We start from the raw sequence: 21,943 nt of genomic DNA on the forward strand, positions 1-21,943 counted from the left end.
ATAACGCATAAACAGGCTGTTACAAAAAATACCAGTTCGCACAGCCGATTAATACCGCACTGGTATTTTTCCACTTTTATGCAATAGAGCAGCACTGTTTCTCGCGTGCCGACTTTTGTTTATAGATCGAACTAAATTATTCCAATGCAATTTCATTTTAAAATTGAAGACAAGGACATCGTGCCTGCGGCTGCCAGTCATGTGATCAATCCGCACAGTTCTTTGCAGCCCCAGCAGCCCGCTGTGCTGGTGGAGCCGAAGGATGCCCAACATGAAATCAAGCTGCAGTTAGTCCCGCTCCAAAAATTTCAATGCCAGCCACAAAACTGCTGGTTCGATCAGTGAAATTCACTGATATCCCACAACAAATTTATATATATGTATTAACCAGAGGATTCCCTTTTGTTTCCCCTTTTGACAGAAACATTGTGGCAACCTTCTCCGTTAACTGCGAACTGGACCTCAAGACCATCAATTCCCGGACCCGCAACTCTGAATACTCGCCCAAGCGTTTCAGGGGCGTAATCATGCGCATGCATTCGCCCCGCTGCACGGCGCTCATCTTTCGCACGGGCAAAATCATCTGCACTGGGGCCCGCAACGAGAGGGACGCTGACATTGGCTCCCGCAAGTTTGCGCGCATTCTCCAGAAGCTTGGATTCCCCGTCAAGTTTATGGAGTACAAGCTGCAGAATATTGTAGCCACGGTGGACCTGCGCTTCCCCATACGCCTGGAGAACCTCAATCAGGTGCACGGCCAGTTCAGTTCCTACGAGCCAGAAATGTTTCCCGGCCTCATCTACCGCATGGTCAAACCACGCATTGTCCTGCTGATATTTGTCAATGGCAAGGTAGTCTTTACGGGTGCCAAGTCGCGAAAGGATATCATGGATTGTCTGGATGCCATTTCACCTATACTGTTAAGCTTCCGAAAGACGTAGACGGATATCTGTGGAAACGGATATCGGTTATTATCGAGAGTATTTTTAAATAGTTTTTTAAACGCCTTTTTAAGAACAATGCCATTATTTAGATGTGTAGCACAGATGATATTTCATAGAAAATTTACATATATATTTATAGACATGTCGGATCGATGGATTATTCTCGGTGTTTGTTGGTTGTGCATGAAATTATTTTCAGCGAGTTTCTACTGTTGTGTGCACCCGTTACATTCCTGCTATCCGTTTTTCTTGTCCCGTGCCTATTCTATTACTGTACTTGTGTTCGTTGATGCATTGATACTCGCTCAGAGAGGATACGGCCTTTGGGCATTTCAGCTTGAAAAAGTAACTTCTTCTGAACGAATAAAGATATTGATTTGAAATACATTGTAGTTGAAAGAAAAATCCCCAATGCTTTTTCCATCGCTCATGACAAGTGGGACCAAAATTGAGAGGGATTGTGGTCTGCTTCGCCTGTCCTACTTAAAGTATCAGTCGGTACTAATCGGCTCCTAAATCACTTCGCTTACTTCGCGCTTACGTATAAATGATATTGTATGGGTTACATAACGTTTAGTATCAAAATATAATTTTTATTAGTATCAAAATATAATTTTTATTAGTATCAAAATATAAAGTTTCAGCTCCCACAGCTCATAGTATCAAAATATAATAAACGGATTCATTCATCATTGCCGCAAACATACACCTGTTGGATGAGTGAGTGCTCTTAGTACTCGAAAAGGAAGTAAACACTTGCTTTCAAAACGAACCGTGTTTTTGTCTTGGATTGGTTAATTGGTTGTCAAAAGACGAGGTCTCCAGGAGGATCAATCAGTCGCCTTTTTGTTTTTTTTTTGTATCTGTTGGATGGGTTTCCTTACTCAACGACCGTGCCAGACGAACGCAAGGAGGACGAAACGGAAGGAGGACGAAGGACGAAGCCCCATAGGATAATTGCCTGAGCCATCTACAAAATACAGTTATTATCAAATCTGAATGAAGAAAAGAATTGTGCTCACTTAATTTTTTCTTATTTTGTTTTTTTTTGTCACTTTGCTTTTTTTAAAAAAAATCACTTTATGCTTAACCTCTAGTAAAAATAATTCCGAAATAATATTTTTCAAAATTTAGAATTTTTTTTATTTTTTTTTTGTTTTTTTTTTGTGTTAAACCTACAACACATCGTACAATACTGATACTATTTCAGTAGTTTGAAAAGATGTTGAATTTGACAGTTGGGGTTTTTGTCGGGCATGGATTACTTGTTTCTGTTTTTGTTTTGGGGAAATAGAATGATATAAGTATGATATATCATACCTAAGGTACCCAGGGAACACAAATCAAAAGGCGGCATTATTTGGTGGCCGGTATCGCCATTTATAAGACAGGTAATAAAAAGTTGCAAACCTCTCCTTGGGAGAGTGAAGTTCGGTCTGAGGATCCACCGATAATTACCAAAAACCCAAGACACACAAAACTTGTATTACTTTCGTTTATTTTTCACATTTCTTTCATTACAAAGAAAACGCACAAAAATGATGTACTTCCTGGAGAGATTCGATTCGATTCTTATTGGTAAAGGAGGGACGGAGGACTTTACACACGAACGAGCACATATATTGTATATTCTCATTCCGTCTACATGGCTATGTTGTCAAGAGTACAAACTATTTGTGGGTTCATTTGTGGTGGAAGGGAAAAAGTACGTATAAAACTTACAGACTATGCAGATTCATAAGTTGCATAAATAAAATTGGACGGTTCCGGTTCCTTCAACGTGCGATTCCATTTCGCTTTTCGTTTACAATTAATTCGAAGAGTAAGGCGTTAGGATTATATATATATATATATTACTCTATAGATAGGTTTCCATTTCAATTCGATATGTATGCAAAAACACTGATGTCTCGTCGTACATTTTGCTAACACGATTTCTAAAATCTATTAAAGGCATTTTGTGAAAGACACATACAAAATATTGAACGCTTCGATCTCTTCCTCTCTCTTTCTCGATTAAAACGTTCTCCCAGCGGCACTTGGAGCCCGCTCTATGGGGTAAGGCATAGATAATGGTAGTTCATTTCATATATGGTTTCGAATATAACTTACAGAATACATTTTTGTTTTTAGTTGGGTCGGGGATTCTGTTTTGTGTGCTTTTGTATAAAATATTCTCTTTGTTCAGCGTTAAACATAAAATTACAAAATTAATACATGAATTAACTCTGGCTCGGGCTGTTTTGTACATTCATTCGATTTTACAGCGAGTGGGGGGTCAAGTAAACAAATAAAGAATACTAAATAAGACATAAAAACAAAAATGTTGACCAGCATTTTTGGGACGGAATGCAATTTCGTTCGGCAAAAAAACAAAAAACTAAAAAACAAAAAAAGCTAATTTTCTTAGCAATGAAATTTGTGGGAGACATTGTGGTATGGGGATGGTTCTCTATGGTTTTCTTTCTCTATGTGAGCAAATGCAGCATATTCAGTACCAGATGCGTGCGACTTCTCAGCAGGTAGACAAAAACGCTGAAGAACAGCAGCGACACGGACATGGAGGCACGCCAGCCCATGTTGTAGATGGAACAGTACGGGCACTGAGAGCTGCCGCATACCTCGCATATGTTTAGCAAATATGTGGGCAAAGCATCGAAAATTGATTCATTGAAGCGTTCTAAAAGATAAACAACATACATTATTGTCTGGCATTATTTGGATGTCTATAAGAAAGCACTTACCCGGCGCATAGTAGTCATAGACGCGCACAGGCAAATACCGCGACATATTGGCCACAGGATACCAGCGTTCGATGGTAAAGTTTACACAAATATCCTCCTGATCCAGCTGTGGGATTAACATAAAGTTAGGGATTAGTTTAGATTCGTTGTATCCGACATTTCTGGCACTTACAAAATCAAAATAGAAGATAATCTTGCGATCTAGATAGCGGGCACGTCTCAGATTCCGCACACGATTGCTGAGGACATAGCTGTCCAGCTTTTGCTGCTGTATCCAATAGCCAGTGGGTATGGCCACATCCAATATGGCCATGCCCGAGCGTTCCGATTCTGCGGTGTTTATCCAGCTGCAAAAAGAGAAGGCCATAAGTTACTTTACGCCTGCTCTGAGATCTGATGGAAAACCTACTTCTGGCAGGCGACATAGGAGATATGCGACTGATTCCTGCCATGGAAAATGGCCTTGGTGTGCAGCCCAAACGCTGGCACCGCCGGTTTGGTTTGGAACTTTTCTATATCCACATTATATTGGACATGCATCTGTAGGATGGCATAACCAGCGCCCTTGGCTTGTACTTTAATGGTGCCCCAGGCATCAGGTATCTACAGAGACAAAGGAAAATCATTTAGTAATCATTGGAAATCTACTAAAGGCAGGCAGCACTTACCTCGATGCTCTGTAGTCGCGCCAGATTGGTGTCATCGATGTGCAGCGTCTGTGTCTTTCCACCCGTCGAGGAGGCCTCTATTTCCACACTTAGCGAAGAGACTTCGCGTATCCTTGACCTGACCGTATACTCGACCAGAGCCTTTAGTGCGGCACTTGTGTCTTGGGTCGACTCCCAACCACCATCGTTCAAACGCTGAGAGTTCAACCAACGCACAATGGGATCTACAAAGAACTCGCGACGTGCCACATAAACCAGCAAAGCATATGCGGTTGTCTCTATGTTCAATGAATCATATTCGTACGGCAGTCGGGGCAGGGAGAACCACTTCTGGTTCTCCAGTTTGCGCGGCGGTTGGGGTATCTCTTGGTTTCCCCAGTACATAAATTCGCCAATGGTTCGGGCATGCCTCCGCAAGATGCCAAACACATGCTCGGCAATGGGAGAATTGCACAACTGCAGAGCATACGCCGTGATGGCCACGTCATACGGTTCGGGTGTCTCCTGCAGGAACTGCATATTCCGCTCAATCCAGGCCACAGCACGCTGCGTGGCCAAGGCCACACGGGAGCCCAGAGTGCCCGACAGATCCTTGACGGTGGCCAAAGTGATCAGAACATGCGATGTCAGTGTAATATTGCGATTCCTCAAATGCGTATAGCTGGCAAAATTCGTGCGATTGACTTTCCGATCTGGCGTCCAGGTGACCTCGTAGAAGGCACCCTCTGGCGTCTGGTGCTGCAGCAGCCAGCGCATATTCTTCTCAATGATGCTGGCATCGATCCAGATAAAGTTCTCCCACTCGTAGAAGCTGGCCTCCTGGAAGATCCGCATGCAATAGCTCGTCAGCCACACGGACGAATCAGAGTTGTTCCAGTCCGAACGGAAGAGCGAAAAGCTGCCATCCTGCCGCATGAAACTCAACTGCCGCTGATAGCCAATGTTCATGTGATAGAAGGCATTCTTCTCCAGGGTTTTGTTGCGCTGGTTGATCAATCGCATGAACATCATCGTATACAGATTGGCGGCAAAACTAAAGGCATTCTGTTCGGCCGATTCCATGGGCAGGTACAGCAAAGAGCTGGCATTCACGGGCATTGTGGGAAAGACGGGACCCACCACATCCCCCACCACGGAGATGCGGGCGCGATTTGAACCGTAAACAAAGTACCGGTCCACCTGGTAGGGTATCTCTGGGGTCTGCGTCACATTCACATGCAAATACTCGAGGACATAGGCGCGATTCGAGAGATCCAGCAGCAACGACTGATGACGGTACTGTGGCAGGCCATCGGACTCCACATGCAGCCTCCTCGTGATGGTATCCGTGCCCAGTAGGGTGGCCACATGCAGTGTCACATCCACATCTCCCAGTCGCTGTGGCACCACCGGCACATACACCACTGTGGTGCCTTGGGCGTCCAAATAAATGAAGAACTGATGCTCTCCGCCGCTGATACGCGGATTATACGACCGCACAATGCCATCCTCTTCGACATGGACAAACTTATAGTCCGGACTGCCATGCAGCACTACCGTAGCCTCAATGGGCGTGGTCATATAGTTGAAAACAGTCACTCGCACGCCCACCTGTTCGCCCTGCCTGCAGGTCTCTGGCATTTCCACATTAATGAAGAACGGCTGTACGCCCACATATTCGAGGGCCTTGTTGAGCATCCCGAAGCCCTTGGAGGGGCTCACACTGAACGCGCTCACCATCCAATAGGCCGGGCGATCGGGCACTTCCACATTGAAGATGTAGCGACCATGTGGTCCTATATTGACATCCCGCCACAGCCACACGTTCTCGTAGTGTCGCAGAACGCGATTGAAACGATACTTGCGATAGCTCAGCAGCTCCGTGTCATTCCTTATGTGGCAGCCAATCTCATCTGTGCCATCGTCACAGTCGAACAGGCCATCGCATTGCTTCTCCAGCCGATAGCAGCGTCCACTCAGGCACTCCCCATAGCCAAGGGTGCGATTGCACGTGTCCTGGCGCCGTGGTACATAGCCATCTGTAAACACAATCAATCCACTGTACTCGAACGTGCGATTGGCATCAATGCCAAAGGAAGAGGCTGGGAAGTACACCAGCTCGTCGGGATTGCCCTCGTGCGAGTACCAAATGTGTTTGTATGTTCCATTTGTTTGCTCATCAAAGTTGGACATTTTCGTGATGATCTTTGCGTAGGTCAACTCATTACCCGCCTGCATCGTATAGAAGGCGCTGTCAATGCCCGAGAGACCCACATAAGAGCCGGGTTCTCCGAATATGGCCACCTCCACCTTCTCTCCAGTCCTGGCTTTGCGATTGTTGATGTACACCGTGAAATTATTCCTGGAGATGCCGTTCACAGGGAAGGTTAGCGAATCCGCCACCACCTGTCCCTGCTGTGTGATCTTCCACACCACCATCGTGGCCATGGGCGCCATTTCTGCACTCAGGACCACCGCTATGGTCTTGATGCCCTCCGTGATGGTCTCCCGATCGTTGACAATGATCACACCCTTGGACATGATCAGGTAGTTGAACTCTTCCAGATAGAAATTCGTGCGTATGTGGAATATAATGTACTCCCCCACCACGGGGGCCTCTGTGCTGGTCGTGATCTTGATGTGCTGATTCCTGGGGGAGTAGTGGGACACCAACAGCAGCTCTGTCTGCACACGATCGCCGCGTGGGTCGATGAACACCGCCTGCAGTCTCATGTTCTGGATGCCATTCAAGAAGTCCCTGCTCTGCGGACGATCATCCAGATTCAAGTCATTGCGAATGTCCACCTTAACCTCCCAGACGCCATCGCTTTGCTGTGACATGGCCAGACGTTGGGCGGGCCAGTCGCGGCGACCGCCACTGCGACTCTCCACAAAGCCCGTGACCTCCATGAGTCCCTGGCGCAGAAGTAGGGGATCTATGGCCGAACCATCATGATATTCCACAGCCAAGTACGTGGTAAAGGGCATGGCTGGCTTAAAGACCTGTGGGGACTCCCCCAGGAAGGCCACACGCAGACTCGAGTTGTAGACACGCGCCACGGAGTAGCCACTGATAATCTCATCGTAGAACTTCTCACCCACGGTGGCCGTTATAAGGATCTCCATTTGTGAGAGATTGGGTACGAGCAGCTCTAGCTCTCTTAGGGGCCATTTGAAGTCGAAAGTTCCATTAAAATAACGCAGGAACGGCAGCACTTTACGATACGTGCTCGTCCACGAATCGTACGACTCTTGGTACTCGGGTTTCTTCACCCAAAAGGGCCACTCCTCATCGAACTGATAATGCCGCTCCACCACGTACTGATTTCTGTATAGGATATCCTGTCCGAGATCGGCTCCATCTTGCGACAGTTGCGGCACGTTGTACTGCACCTGGGGATTCTGATTAACATTGTTGTAGCGCCAGCGTTCGTTATAGCGATTCGCCTGCTCCAGGGGACTGCGGCCCAGGCGGAATTTTTCGTTCAACACTTGATTGCTAAAGTAACCGATCGGTCGGATGGTGGCCTTTAGCGTGAGATTTCCACGCACTGGCAGGCCACTGGTGAAATTGGCCATAACGCGGCCATAGATATGCGGATCGGTGGTAAAGAAATACGCGGGCATCGTCACATTCACCTCAAAGCGTGTCTGATAGTACTCCTCGACGGTGAAATGGCTCTCCTCCTGCTGTCCCTGGGCAATCACACGGATGGTCCACTCTCCAAATGTGGGCTGATCCGACAGCTTGTACTCCAGCGAGACGGAACCCAAATTGGATTGGCTGCAAAAGAACAACGAAACAGATAAGAAACAGCGAGCCTTTGGGTTGATTGGTGCGCGATCCCTTACCGCGATAGCCAGCGCTTTAGTATATGCCTGTTCGGATCCAGCATATACACATCCACGGGATTATCAAAGCCCTTCAGTTCAGTGGTTATAGGGATGGTCCTGAAGCGTATAGTCTCCCCCTGCATATACAGGGGCTTGTCCGTCTGCACAAAGATCGTCATCGAACGCTGGGAAAAGTCCAAGCGCGTGTCATTGAGGAAGGCCAGGCCACCAAACACATTCTGATAGAAGCCTTCGACTCTCAGTCGATAGTTTCCCGTGACACTGGTTGGGGGTATCCTCATGAGCAGAGTCTCTGGCACACCCTCCTTCACGTCCTTGGAATCGCCGCTGATCTGTACCCCATCACAGGAGATACTCGCATGCACTGTTACGGGATATTGGGCCTGCAATATCGACACGGACACCTGGTAGATCAGGCCGGGCCGAACCATGCGCGAGGCCACTATAAAATAGGTGGGCTCTCGCGAGTGCAGGGACTCCAGGAAGGTAGCCTTCACATTGTACGAGGTCTTGCCACGCGTCAGGCTGGGCTCTTCGTTGTCCAGATAGCCGGAGCCGCCACCCAGCGGCCGTTTGTTGTAATCATCTTGGTTTGTCAGATCGTTGTAGCTCCCCGCATCGCTTCGATAGGGGGGATTCGTGAGTGGGGGATTCACATTGTTGTTGCCATACTGATTGGGTGTCTGGGGGGATCCTGGGAATCCTGGACTGTTGTAGTCCGTGTTGACGCCCCACGGGGACTGCTGATTGCTGGGCAGTTGCGGTTGCGGTTGCTGTTGTGGCTGCTGATTGTAGTAGGTGTCGCTTTGACCCGCTGCCAGGATGACTGCTGCCGTAAGCAGGAGCACAGCTTGCAGGTGCCACATCATCGAGTATTGCCTGCTTGGCTGCTTGGAGTAAAAGTCAGTGAATGAATTAGTGAACATTTAGCGTACGATCAGTGCGTTGCATCTATCGAATATACTATAAATAGTGAGAGGCTGTGGCCTGTTTCTAGGACTGTTTTCGGTTTACGGTTGGGTTGCTCTCTCGGTGGCGTGGCTGATTTCCGCGTGCTGCGAGAACTCGGGGCATTACATTAATGAGGATGGCTATGCGAGATATTTATAGAATCCCCCACAGCAGCCACAGCCACCACCGACACTTTCGCTCTGGCAGGAGCAATGAACGTGTGTTCTTTCCTACGGATATACATAGATAGGAGGTGCGGGGGTAGCACTATTAAAACTATGTCAAATTTTAAGTAAAATGTCATTCAAGGGGGCCTCGCAATTAGTCTTTTGAGGAATGGTCGGGCGGTGTTTTCTGTGTGTGTGCCAGAAACAGAGAGATTGCCGACAGCTTTTATTTTTCCCCCTCATCAGCACGAGGCCCCACCACACCAAACCAATGTTCTTCAAATCCTCTCATAATTTATGTTAAGCCAGAAACGATTAGAAAATGCACAGAGAAACGTCCACGAGAACATTTCCACAACCAATCTGAAGAGTCGTTTGTTCATATAAGAAAAATAATTTATAATGCACGCGCTATTTTTGTTTTGAAACGAGAAAAACGATATGATACAAATTCCATTCGATAATTAAGGCAATATTGTTATCGATAATGTTATCGATCAATGAAATTTTGCAGGAGAAGATATTTTGTGGTACAACAAAGTCTATAGAAGAGTTTTTTGGGAAAACCTTAGGGGAAAAGCATCTATAAAGAGTGAGAGGTAAATAAGCTCTAGCATGGAAGTTAATCGATCTGCTAGCAGCGCAGCAGCAGAGAAAATATAAGCTCTGAAATTCTAATTTGCGGTTAATTGAATTTGTTTTCATACTATAACGGTATTAAAGTGTATCGTCGTACGACAATATTGCCAGGACTTAACTACTTATCGATAATCACTATTGATATCGAAAATTACGGTTATTTTATGGCGTGGAAAATGGCCGCTTGTAGGGAGCCGTGACCCTATCCTGTGACTTATCATAACGCAATCAGAAATGAAAACGGATACTGGCACATGCATCATTCGTGGCAGGACTTGGCCACCCTCCCTACATGCGCCGTAGGTAACAAGTCAACACACAGTGTTTCAGGCCAGGCAACCATACAACAAAAGAGAGACAATATAGTAGTAATAATAAGGCACCGGCTGGTCCGGGCACACTTGACCCTCAGGCAAATACAGATAGAGTGAGGGAGAGGAGAAGGAATAAGTACGAAGGGATCATTTCAAATGCAGTTGCCGGTAAGCGTACTGGAACGGTAACACACGCTACCTGACCAGACACACACACACACTCACACGCTCAATGCATGTGTTGGTGGTGCACTGAAGCAGCAGAAGTTACTGGCCTATGGACTGGCGATACCGGGACCAGGGGCAAGTGAAAACAAATATCTAAACGAGAAAACCCAACTCGTAATAATTTCAACGGTCGACTGAGACGCCTGTAATCCACCCTTTGCTGGCCGCTACAGACACTCTGACACACACACGAGACAGACAGTCAGCCAGCATGCTCTCATGCATACAAGAATGTGTATGTGTGTGTTTGTGCGAGTACAAGTAGATGTGTAAAGTGGCATTAATTAGCGGAGAGAAGACCCATTCAAAATGTAATGTGTAAGAGGGCAAAAGTGCAATTGAAATGGCCAAAGGACCCTAAAAGTGGCCAGGACCTGAAGCGACAAGGAAATTTGAGTAGCGTTGCCTAAAATAAGAGGAGACGCGCGAAATCCAATTGGGCAGCAGGTGGCCGCCGCACTCAGCCGTATTCCCGTTTTTCTACAAATAAAATTGTGCAGTGCAAGCGTTTTCGCGTCTTTCGAGGAGGGACATTTTCACGATTTGCAGCATCAGAACAAACAATAGTCAAAATGTTAGTGCGTCTCTTTAAGACGCTTCTTAAAATTTTCGGTCAACGCCCATGTGCCAACACCAACAGCAGCAGCAGCAACAATAACAACGACAGGCATTCGACACCAAACAAAAATTTGGGCGGGTCACCATTAGAATTTGTTCAAATACACAACGATGACTCACCTCTATACAGAAATCAATTTTTTCACGATAGGCGGCAAGCCAAACTCATTATATTTAACAACAAAAGGGAACTTAAAACGAACTTTTAAACTTAAATGTTTGAAAAAATTAAATGAACACAAAACCACAGATCCACACCCCGCAATGACTAGTGTGACCGCTGATTTATCGTTAAAATATACCGTCCGGCCATCAGAAATATACCAAAATATACGCTCCCATTTTAAAAATATACCGTAAGTATACTGACGAATTCAAGTTATATTTTACATATTCCTCGCTTTTGATCTTCCGTCGAATATTACTAGCTAGATAGATCTCTCAGCCCTGCCCACATAATTGTATCCGATTAATGAATCAATTTTCTACTTAACTGGCACATTAAATACTTGGCTTTGCTTGTTTTTGCCTCAATTTTGGTTTCTCAACAACAATATAGCGACTCGTATGATGGAAAACCGAGCTTAGCCCACTTAAGCCCCCTATATTTAAATAGTTCAACTACACGAGGTAAATGGCGGAATATATTAACGATTGTAAATTCTTATAGATCCATCCTATCCTTCCCTTTAAGTTGCCAAACCCCACTAATCTTTCATCTGAACTGCGCTAAAATGATTACCCCCTTGGCTTATAATAGGTTAATAGTTCTCCGGCAAGCATTGAAACCATATTGCTTAATTTTGATGTTCCGTCAAATATAATAAGCTACATAGAACATTTAGCCATGCCCACATAGTTTTATACGATAGATGAATCAATTTTGCACTTAACTAGCTTATTTTTAATACTTGGTTTTATTGGACTTTGCGTAAAAAAATGTTTTTACGAAATAGGTAAAAAAATGGTTTTAGCGAAAATGGGAAAACAACCAAAGAAGGAAAGAGGATAGTCATTCATATTGGTCAATTTTGATATTCCGAGGTATATTACTAGCTAGATAGAATATTTAGCCATGCCCACATAGTTTTTTACGATTAATTAACCTATTTTCTAATTGACTGGCTTATTCTAAATACATGCTTTTATAGTATTTTGACTAAAAGAAGGTTTAAACAAAATAGTTGAACAAAACAGTCGCAATGATGCATGTTGGGTGTAATCCGTTGTATATGCCTTTGTATACCCTATTTCGTTCATTTAATATGAAGATGATAGTATAAAGATCAAACGATATGTTTTAGACATATTTATGCATATGATTAGTGTCTTGTATCCCGATCCCGATACCTATTCTTGGTCTCTGTAAGAAGACAATGAGCTGCCCAATTGGAGCCTGGGATGACAAATACATACATATATTCTCAATTCTATGATATGCATTTCCAATAATATGTTATGCAATGCATTTTTGACAATTTTCATTGGCAGAAAGCAAAAATCGCGCCGTTCCCGTTTAACCGGTTCGTATATGTATGGCGGTATATTAAGTTTATATGGATATGTGGTGTACATATTAAAAGTATCTTTTTAATGCCTATTATACTACCGAATGTTTCCAGCTTTTGGCTATTAAAATGGCTCAGCCTTAATGGTACTATCCAAGACCAAGTGATGTCGAACAACATTTTGGATCTGGTCCAGTTCCTATACATAAACACTATGTACATTTCCCAGTTCCAATCAATATGCCCGATCAAAGTACAGTAATTAAAGTAGATAATTAGATTAAGTATTAAAATGCGAAGTAATGAGTATAGAATGTTGGGGCATTGTTGGGCTGAAAAGGGGGGAAATCATATCCATCACAAAATAGAGAGCACGAAATAAAACTTGTTTGAAAGCGAGTCAACAACAAGGATGTTAATTAAATCCATTATATCCATGATGCAGGGATGTACGATTTGAGAGAGCAAAAAGGAATGTTTTAAACCTATAAATGAATGCCAAAGGTACGAATTGTTGTATGAAGTAAGAAGTGCATTGCACATTTTAAGCTGTGAACAGTGCTGAGGCAGAAATGATCGATTGTTACTCTTTTAAGATACAATTTTTCTGGCTAGCTGACATTGTGTCATGAGATACAGCATTCTGCCACAAATGAAGCCTCTGTAAGACGGGACTGGAGAAGATTAACTTTGTGTGGCCAGTCTTGATCAAAGTCCCCGGTGCTCCAGTCGCTCCAGTAGTCCTAGCCATCCAGTAGAGGAATATGAGCTCCCGGTTATGGTTGCAGCTCGGATTCGTCCATCGTGGCGCGGCTTATGGAGTCCGAGGCGACTTTGTTCAAGTACATGCACCCGCGACGCGTCTCGAGGACGAGGGAACGCGGCTTCTCCACCCCCCTTCCACAAAGCACGACGGCTGCCATCCACGCGGGTGATCTCGATGAGATGAGCCTCCGCATCGGACCGACGCGAGAACAGGCCCCATTCCCCACGTCTTTCCATCGCACCAGACGCCAGAATCCTGAAGAACCCGGTGTCCAGATGCCGTCCAGGGTCTGTTCTTTTTCCTCCTTTTTCAATTGTTTTCCTATGAAATTCGTCTTCTGGTGGCTGAGGCAGGGAGTAGTGGGCCACAACTGCGCCAAAGGTCGCCGCTGGTCGTTTCGGCATCGCTGCAGACTCTGTGGCTCGACTTTAACTGTAAATGCGAAGAAGGTGGAAAGCACGGAATAGCCGTGGAACAGCGGCTGTTTTTGGGAGTGCCCTGTGACATGAGGACTTACTGTCATTTGAAGCCACTGTAGGCAGACGCACAAGGCACTTATGTTCATACAACAGTAGCATAAGCAAACGAGTATCATTCCAATTGCTCAATTCTTTATTCCGACGAATATTACTAGCTATATAGAACATTTAGCCATGCCCACATAATTTTATACGATTAATGAATCAATTTTCTACAAGATTGGATAGTTTTTTATCCTTGCTTTTATTGTATTTATTGTAAAAAAAGGGTTAAACGAAAAAAGTTCAACAAAAAAAAGAGTCGAAATGTTGCTGGTATTTGAAGACGTGATGCGTGTATAGCCTTTGTACACCCTATTTCGCTAATTTTATATGAAGATCAAACGTAATTTATTAAGATCTTTTCTCAAATTGATATTCTTTAGACATATTCAAGTACCTTTTTAGTATCTTGTATATATTTATGTCGTTCCTGATACCTACTAAGCCTTGGAAGACAAACGTATTCACAATTCTATAACATCCATTTGCCCCAGGGTATGTGTGCTTGGAATTAGCAACATTTGTGCATGGAGTTAGCAACATTTGTGTATGGAATGGGACTCATTGTTGCAATAGCGAAACTGCGGCGAATCGGGTATTGCCTATATTTCAAGCTATATAGATTTGCCCACTTAGCATTATTCCATAGATAAATGCATTTTCTACAAGATTTTTAATTACCTTTATGTATTTTTTTTTTCGGTATTTTTGTATATTTTTTCGAAAGACTCTTGGGTATTTTCGAGCTACACCGGCGTTGGTTCCACCATCGTATTAGTTGTATGTGTGTGTGTGTGTATTGTATGCGTGTGATGTAAGGTCATTCGCGTGAAAATATCAGCGAGGAAAAAATCGAATTTTTGTGTTTTGTGTGCTAGGTAATTTCCGAAAAGCGTGCAAAATCAAAAAGTTTAATCAAATGCCAATGCATCAGCGGTGTTCGTGTGTATATTAAAAAGGGGTGAACATGTGGAAAATTGTCAAGAAATCAAAGGTGCTTGGTTGCCCAACGCAAAAATTGTGACGAAAAGCACCAAAGTACTCTCGCACACACACACACACACACATGTGCTTATACGCATACTCTTGCATGGCAAGAGGGAGCTTGGAGAGCTAGAACCGAACCTAGAGTTGTCAACGCTGTGCGAAGAATTTCGTCATTGAGAAGAAGAGTGTTTGAGCATGTGTGTGTCTGTGTTTTGTGCGTGCCTTGTTACAGTGTGTGTGTGCGTGCTGGCGTGTGTGTGTTGGTAGTTTGTTCTCTTTGGTAGTAAAATACAAAAGAAAAATCATCTCGACGGAAAAATGTGAAAAAATGTACATAATTCCGTACCTCAAGTATGCAGCCAGTGCCCGCCTCCCTGCCAGTGCCCACCCCAAATCAAATTGAGATGAAACACCGCGCTACCGATTGAAAAACTATTACATAAATAGTGCAAAGTGTAAATGTTATTGAAGGCAAAAAGAAGCGACGCCGCGCACGCTGTCGTCATCGCCTGCTAAAAAAAAAGAGAAATAAAGAAAGAGAAGAAGAACGGTGAGGAGGAGGAAGAGCAGCCCCCGCTAAGTACCGCTAGCCAGCCAGGCAGCGAGCGGCCGAACGAAAACGCGTTACTTATTTTTGCGAAAAATACCAATTGTTTGTGCTTCCAGTATATGCATACGTACATAAATATATGTATAAGTGATGTTTGATGAACAAATCCGTTACATATAGGATATCGACGAATTATTGACCATATAATGTGGAAAATAAACTAATAATATTTGCCATGCTTGTGTGGAGTGTGGAGTGTGAGTGTGGTGGAGGGGAGTGGAAGGAAGTGAAAAGGAGCGGTGGAATAGTGCGGGTGGGTGCGCCTGTGTGAGTGACCTCGCGTACATGTGTCGCGTGCCTGCGATGGTGTTGGTGTGTGTGTGCGGTGGCAAGGAGTGTCATGCGTATATTTTGCTGCCCCCCTGTTTCTTCTACTGCCCCCCTGCTGACCCACTGGCAAAGCCTATCGACAACCACAGAGCAGCAGCAGCGCCGGCAGAGGCAGTGCTCCTTTTGCTCCAGCGAGTTTTATCTTGTTTTCCCCATTTTAATCATATGCGGGCGCAGAGGAGAGACAACGACAATCACGTCATCCAGCCTGCGCCATGACACACCAACATCAACATCAATACAGTGAATAATGACAGCTAAAGAACGGCTTTGAACAGGTTTTGCCCCCTATAAGCAGTGAGAAATTATGTTTTCTATACGATTTGTATGGAAAATTACATTGCATACCTCTAGGTCTCGGCAAATAATTTGAAATCATGATTATCGTGATTCACGAAAGCCTGGTTTTACTGTACTCAACATCAATGAGAAAACACACACACGTGTGCACTATAAAGTCATTTGAATGAACTTTTATTGGCCCAGTGCCGCAGCGGCAGTAAGCCTGGGGGAAATGAGAATGGGATGGGATGGGATGTCCCCCGCCCGCTCTGGGGATGCGTGAATTTGATTGCTATTTCGAACGCCATACGAGCTCAACTAAGCCTTTTAATTAAACCAATTAAATATGTTTAATTCATTTAAATTCTCACTTGTTAATATTTGTTCAGTCCCCACATTTGACCGACCGCCCCCTCCTACCGACGTTCTGTCCGTCAGGCCAGGCCGAGCATCGTCGGCACACTCTTTGTGTGTGTGTTAGTGGTTTGCGTGTGTGAGAAAGAGAGCAAATAAACTGAGTCATGGCTGACGATGACGTTATGCTGCTTAGCTGCGGTTAGAAGCAATTTGTCTCCAAAGTGTTTATGCTCAAAGTTTGCCAATAAAGAACGGCGAAAGAAAAGAAACTTTCCTAGAAATGTGCCCAACACATATACACAAACACACAATTCCATTCGATTGACCTCGAAGCAGCTGGAAAGCAAATCGATAGTATTGTTCGATCGATAACATGTCACGCCGCCTGCTCTGGGGCCGCTACCTCTGCGCTCTCTCCCTCTCTCTCTTTTTTGCATTACGGCAAACAGCTGATTGCGCTGCCGCACATTTTTATATTTTTCTCGCAAAATTTGTAAAAATAAATATAGTTGACGACGACGTTGTGTGTATTCGGGCTGTTCGCCTTTTGTTCCGCTAGCGGTACTAAATTAGACAAGTTCCCTGCTCAAAAGGAAAACATGTACAAACCGAACAGAACCGCTTGAAACTGCTTGCAGATCGAAGCAGTGGTCAGTTTTTGGACTGCGTCGGGGACTGGTCGTGGAAATAGTTAGTATTTGATTAAAGTACTGCATTGAGGCTTGCTTTATCTTATTGTGATATGATTCTCCTGACACATGACGGAAACACTGGCCTGCTGCTGTTGCCCTGCACGTCGTGTCGGGGCAAACAAAGAGCGGTTCAGCTGAGGGGCTCTATCTTCCTCTGATTGTTTGTCCACCCGCTCTGCTGTAGTTTTCAGCCGCAATACGAAACTCGAGGCTAGATAACTAAGATCCAAGCTAGGCGGCCGCCTGCTGTTATCAGTATCCGCAGACATCATGCGGCGGAACAGCAAAATCCAACTGGGAATGTTTTTACAATGATCTATCCATCGAATTGCTTGCTGGAATTTTCTACTGATAAAGTAAATCGAGGGGATGGGAGCAGTGTCCAAATGGTAGGGCTTTTCTCATGAATATTTTTCGTCTCAAATGGATCGACCATTTCTCACTGCCAAATCCCTGGAATAAATGCCGTGAATATTCGAATAAAAGAGTGTCACACTGTAGAGGGAATTCAACTTGAAACTATTCCAAACAATCGCCCCCTCCGTTGTTGTGTACTGGTATTTGTGTATACGATTTGTGGATCACCTTTGTTATGCAGGAGTACAGCAGGGAATTACTGTTATTTGAGTAGGTTTCGCCATTTTGTGTAACAATCCCTAATCGGGCCTGGTCAAGATAACGGGCCGCCCCAACTATTAAGATAAGGCTCTCAAGTACAATCCACTTACTCACTCGAACTCACACACACACACACACACACACACTGAGAGAGAAATCGCTGTCGCAGCGCCCGTGTTTGGTCAGAAGCAGCAGCGCTAGGAGGAGGCTACTCTCTCACGCCTGGTCATGTGCGGCATTCATTCCGTTGCTCCAATCCGTTGCGTTCGCTCGCTCGTTTCGTGCCGTTCCGTTCCGTTCGTTCGTTCGTTCGTTCATCTCTGTTCCCCGTGTGTCCGCTTTTGCCGCCGTGGCCATAGTTTTGGTCCGTTTTTGTAGTGTAACTGTTTTGAATAGTATGTTTTGACGGTTTTTAATTAAATACCACTCGACCATAAAAAATAGTCCTTAAAAACATACACAAATTTCCAAAAAAGAGATTGAAGATAATTACAATAAGAAACTTTTTAAGAATAAATTAAAATCGGAAAAAAAAGAAAACAGAAATTGTTTCTAAATCCCAAAAAAAGTACTTAAAGAAAAAAAATAGACAGTATTCCTACATAAAAAAAGCCCCCCACTATAAATACAGCAAAAAAAAACCCAGACATTTTCTCTAAATACCAACGATTGCTTTTAAATACAAAAAAAAGTGTTTCTAAAAAAAAGCCAAATATTGTTGCGCTCCTTGTGTGAAAATCATAATTATTTGCTCTTTGTGTGCGTTGCGGCTCTCTCTCCCTCTCTCTCTCTCCTGAATTCTCTCCCACTCTGGCTGTTACGTTTTTGTGTCTAGCCAGAAAATAGTATTTTCGTCGTCAACGTGCCATAATTTGGTTTTTCGGTTTTTGGCTGCAAAAAAAAAACTAAACCGAACAAAAATCATTTGAGAATTCTTGGACTTGAGACAGATTCGTTCGGGTATACCTCGCACTCGTACTCGTACGGACATATGTATGTATGTATGCTGAGGTGTGTGAATGTGTGTCGTGTGCGTGTCGGGGTGTGAGCTTTTTGCGGCCTGTGCGTGGAAACGGTTAATAAAGCTGAGAAGAAAAGTTAACATCAAATTAGCAAGCTGCAGCGCCTCCTCCACCTGCCGCCGCCGCCGCCGCCACCACCCAAGTGTATGGCCAGCACGTGTGCAGCACGACGTTGACGAAAGACAAGCTAAATGCGGGCCTGGCGGTGGCGGGGGAGAAGCAAAGAAAATAAATAAATTGAAAAAACATACACACAAAAACGCAAATATTATAAAATTATATTTAGTTGAATGTTAAATGTTGTTCGTTCGGCTTTCGGTTTTTGGCTTTTCTGATACCCCGTTACTCATAGAGAACAAAAAATGGTATTATGTGGATAAGAAAAAGGATTTGCATAGTGGACTATTCTAGAGATAGGGCCACCAAAAGTATCATAATTCTCCCGAGTTCGAGGCAGATGAACATCGTTTTTAATTTTCGACAAATCCTGTCTCAAACCTGCAGAATGATTATCAAAAACTATAACATACCAAGATATTATACCAGGAGTAAATTCCATTTAAGTTTTCGTTCGATGTTCGTTCTCCTCGGCTTCTGAGTCGGTGCCCAGAATCGAACAACAAAATACACAAATCAGTCCCAAGAAATCCACAGATCTACCAACAAGTATTACCTCATACATCAATTTCTTATCCTGGCTAATCAAATAATTCCCTCTAGAGTAGCGGGGGTATCCCATAGTCGAGCGGTTTCGTTATTTGTTCGCCTTTCAGTTCTCCTCTTTCTCTTCTTCTTTGGCTGCGCCTGTCGTTGGCCGACTTGGCTGTCGTCGCATCCTTGAGTTGCGTTTATATCTGATTGCGCTGCCCCACGCAGCCCCCTCCCCCCTGGGCGATTTGCTTGGGCGCTTTCATTTCTCTTTTACTTTCTTTATTTTTGTGAAAATTTATGTATTTTGAAAAAGTTTTCCCTTCTCTTTCGCTCACTAATTTTTGCGTGTTCTGTTCTTTTCTTTTTTTATTTTTGCAAAAAGCATAAAATTAAAACCGAACGAAACACACACAACAGAGAACAGAGAAAGTACAGGCACAAGAAGAATTCGAATAATACGAATTTTCCTTTATTTTGCGAAAATACATAGGCTAAAAGAAATTAAAAACAAATAAAATATAGAAGAGCTGGAAGGAATAGCTGGTTAAATAATAAATAGGAAATAAATTTCGTATTGAAAAACAAAACACAAAAAGGAGACGAAAAAACCAACAAACAACAACAACAACAACGGCAACATCAATCGCATCAACTAAATATCAAATTAAAAATAATCGTATAAATATAAATATAATTATAAAGATCTAATTTATAAATAAATATTTATCATAATGATTTAGTAAGTTAAGATTAAAGTACAAAAACAACAACCAAACCAACCACTACAAATGAATTAATTAATTTAAAAAAAGAAAAAAGTAATTTCACAAAAATTATAATCAATGCAAATGACAAAGAAATAACGAATAAAAAAAATCCACAACAACAACACCCACACCAACAACAACAACAGTAGCAGCAGCAGCAGCAGCGGCGGCAATTACAACAACAACTTCAACAAACACCAAGAAAATTCAACAACAAACAACAACCACAACGGATCAATACCAAAGATGGAGGCAAAATTCTTGGCTAGCGCTCTTTCATTCCTCTCGATATTTTTAGCGATTTATGCTCAATCACTTGGTAAGTACAGCAACAACAAAAACAATGGAACAAAAAAAAACTCAATTACCTTCCCCCCTTTTTAACCTATAAGTTGTCCCCCTCAAGACCCCTAGCGTTAGAAAAAAACCCTTAAAAGAAAAACATAGAAAATGCAGCTGTGATACCCCCCAGAAATTGCAAAACACAACACCCAAGAGAACCCAAACAAAACACACAAGAGGAAAAAAGGAAACCCAAAAGAGAAATAAATAATAGCAGATTGTATGCGGTTATACCATACACACACACACACACACACATATATATATAAGACCCCCCAAACAGACCCTGCCCTAACCCCCTATACGCCCCCTAATTGAGGGAGAGGTTGCCCCCTGCCCTGACAAGCACACTCTTCTTTTTTCCCTCCCAAGTCTCTCTTTTTTTTCTTCCACCTAACCTAACACTCTATACCAATAATAATAGAAAACGTACAATTAGAGACGGGCAAGCGATAGTGGCGTGACACGAATCGATTTGTCATCGAAGGAATTTCTATAAATTATTGGTTTTTTTCTTTATATTCTTAAGCTACTTTCAAAAAATTATATATATTTTGGGAGTTTCGGGTGGTACATCTCTAACACATCGCTATAGGAGAAGCATTCCAGTGAAATATTGATTCATGGAGGTCCTATTTTATCTGTTGGCAATTTTCGGAGGGACCTCCTCCGTTGCTTCGTTGCCGTAGGGCCTTCGGACCACCAAATCCGGCCCTGATGCCCAAAAAGTCATTGAACCGTATGGATTAAGTGGTGTAGCGCCTCTCTCGCTTGCCGTGGTGTCAATTAAATGAAGATAATTGCGCTTAAAATAAGTTAACAAATCGATATTCTCGTGGGAAAGGAAAGTACATGTCTGGAAATCGATTGTCAAGAAGAAAGTGCAGCACTGTATCGATTCAAATCTTGAATAAATTTCCCTGCACGGACACACCTCTAGAAGAGAACTGGAGGTACACATAGTGGGAGCCATACTCGTACACTTTCCTTCAGCTTGGCTTTATGCTTTTTCTCTTTTCATATTGTAAGCTCTCCCTCTCCTCTTGTGCCTTCTTCGACTGTCGTCCGAGGTCTCTGCCACCAATCTCTACACTGTTTTTGGCCCTTGGTCAAGCGGACGGTTGGTTAGTGCTTCTTCGATATATTTTCCGTTGTTGCCTTTTATAGTTGATATTGTCGGACTTGAATCCCATTCCCAACTATTCCTCGACATTGTTTGGGTTTTTTTTTTCTTTCGTTTCCTTCTTTCTTTCTATCGCTCGCCCTTGTTCATTTGATTTTCAATTTTCCACACAATTGCCAAAGGAAAATGAAAGAATGAAGAGGAGCAGCAGAGGAGAGACTAGTCTGGGCAGAAGAGGAACCTGTATCAAGTTCATTCTG

General features: G+C 43.6%; 3 protein-coding genes and 2 long non-coding RNA genes across 8 annotated transcripts in view; 3 read left to right on the forward strand and 2 right to left on the reverse strand.

Annotated features, from left to right (window-relative positions):
* The first annotated feature begins 47 nt into the window (after positions 1-47).
* Positions 48-1,327, forward strand: Trf (TBP-related factor). Its single transcript, XM_001355889.4, has 2 exons — positions 48-287; positions 422-1,327. Exons 1-2 carry the CDS (start codon positions 145-147, stop codon positions 939-941), a joined length of 663 nt encoding a protein of 220 aa, XP_001355925.1. The 5' UTR covers positions 48-144; the 3' UTR covers positions 942-1,327.
* A 189-nt stretch (positions 1,328-1,516) lies between these two features.
* On the reverse strand, positions 1,517-2,112 carry LOC26532678 (uncharacterized). Its single transcript, XR_001451333.2, has 3 exons — positions 1,967-2,112; positions 1,718-1,914; positions 1,517-1,653 (listed from the first exon to the last, which is right to left on the reverse strand). It is a non-coding gene; the product is annotated as an uncharacterized lncRNA (long non-coding RNA).
* Positions 2,113-2,167: 55 nt separating this feature from the next.
* On the forward strand, positions 2,168-2,738 carry LOC26532278 (uncharacterized). Its single transcript, XR_001451332.2, has 2 exons — positions 2,168-2,335; positions 2,470-2,738. It is a non-coding gene; the product is annotated as an uncharacterized lncRNA (long non-coding RNA).
* Mcr (macroglobulin complement-related) lies at positions 2,426-11,419 on the reverse strand. Its single transcript, XM_001355888.4, has 7 exons — positions 11,228-11,419; positions 8,188-9,077; positions 4,357-8,119; positions 4,098-4,291; positions 3,861-4,035; positions 3,689-3,794; positions 2,426-3,624 (listed from the first exon to the last, which is right to left on the reverse strand). The coding sequence occupies exons 2-7, from the start codon at positions 9,057-9,059 to the stop codon at positions 3,413-3,415; spliced, it is 5,322 nt and encodes a 1,773-aa protein (XP_001355924.2). The 5' UTR covers positions 9,060-9,077; positions 11,228-11,419; the 3' UTR covers positions 2,426-3,412.
* A 3,247-nt stretch (positions 11,420-14,666) lies between these two features.
* The window catches only part of Bsg (immunoglobulin domain-containing protein Bsg), a 35,407-nt gene continuing 28,130 nt past the window's right edge, over positions 14,667-21,943 (forward strand). For 3 of the 4 annotated variants that reach the window (XM_033380881.1, XM_033380879.1, XM_033380882.1), the window contains exons 1-2: positions 14,667-14,780; positions 20,192-20,537. In XM_033380881.1, coding sequence (XP_033236772.1) covers positions 20,465-20,537 — 73 coding nt within the window. In that variant the 5' untranslated portion in view covers positions 14,667-14,780; positions 20,192-20,464. Of the gene's footprint in view, positions 14,781-17,589; positions 18,174-20,191; positions 20,538-21,943 lie in introns of those variants that run through there. The other variant, XM_033380880.1, reaches the window with a different exon arrangement.

Source organism: Drosophila pseudoobscura, chromosome 4 (assembly GCF_009870125.1).
Source record: "Drosophila pseudoobscura strain MV-25-SWS-2005 chromosome 4, UCI_Dpse_MV25, whole genome shotgun sequence".
Taxonomy (NCBI): Eukaryota; Metazoa; Arthropoda; class Insecta; order Diptera; family Drosophilidae; genus Drosophila; species Drosophila pseudoobscura.

What these genes read in the sequence shown, in the direction of transcription:
- Mcr (XM_001355888.4), bottom strand. Translation starts at nt 9,059, where the DNA reads ATGATGTGGCACCTGCAAGCTGTGCTCCTGCTTACGGCAGCAGTCATC. An exon ending in CTAAAGCGCTGGCTATCGCG is followed by an intron (nt 8,120 to 8,187) that starts GTAAGGGATCGC and finishes GTTCTTTTGCAG; the next exon opens with CCAATCCAATTTGGGTTCCG. An exon ending in TTATCTTCTATTTTGATTTT is followed by an intron (nt 3,795 to 3,860) that starts GTAAGTGCCAGA and finishes TTAATCCCACAG; the next exon opens with CTGGATCAGGAGGATATTTG.
- Trf (XM_001355889.4), top strand. Translation starts at nt 145, where the DNA reads ATGCAATTTCATTTTAAAATTGAAGACAAGGACATCGTGCCTGCGGCT. An exon ending in CAACATGAAATCAAGCTGCA is followed by an intron (nt 288 to 421) that starts GTTAGTCCCGCT and finishes CCCTTTTGACAG; the next exon opens with AAACATTGTGGCAACCTTCT.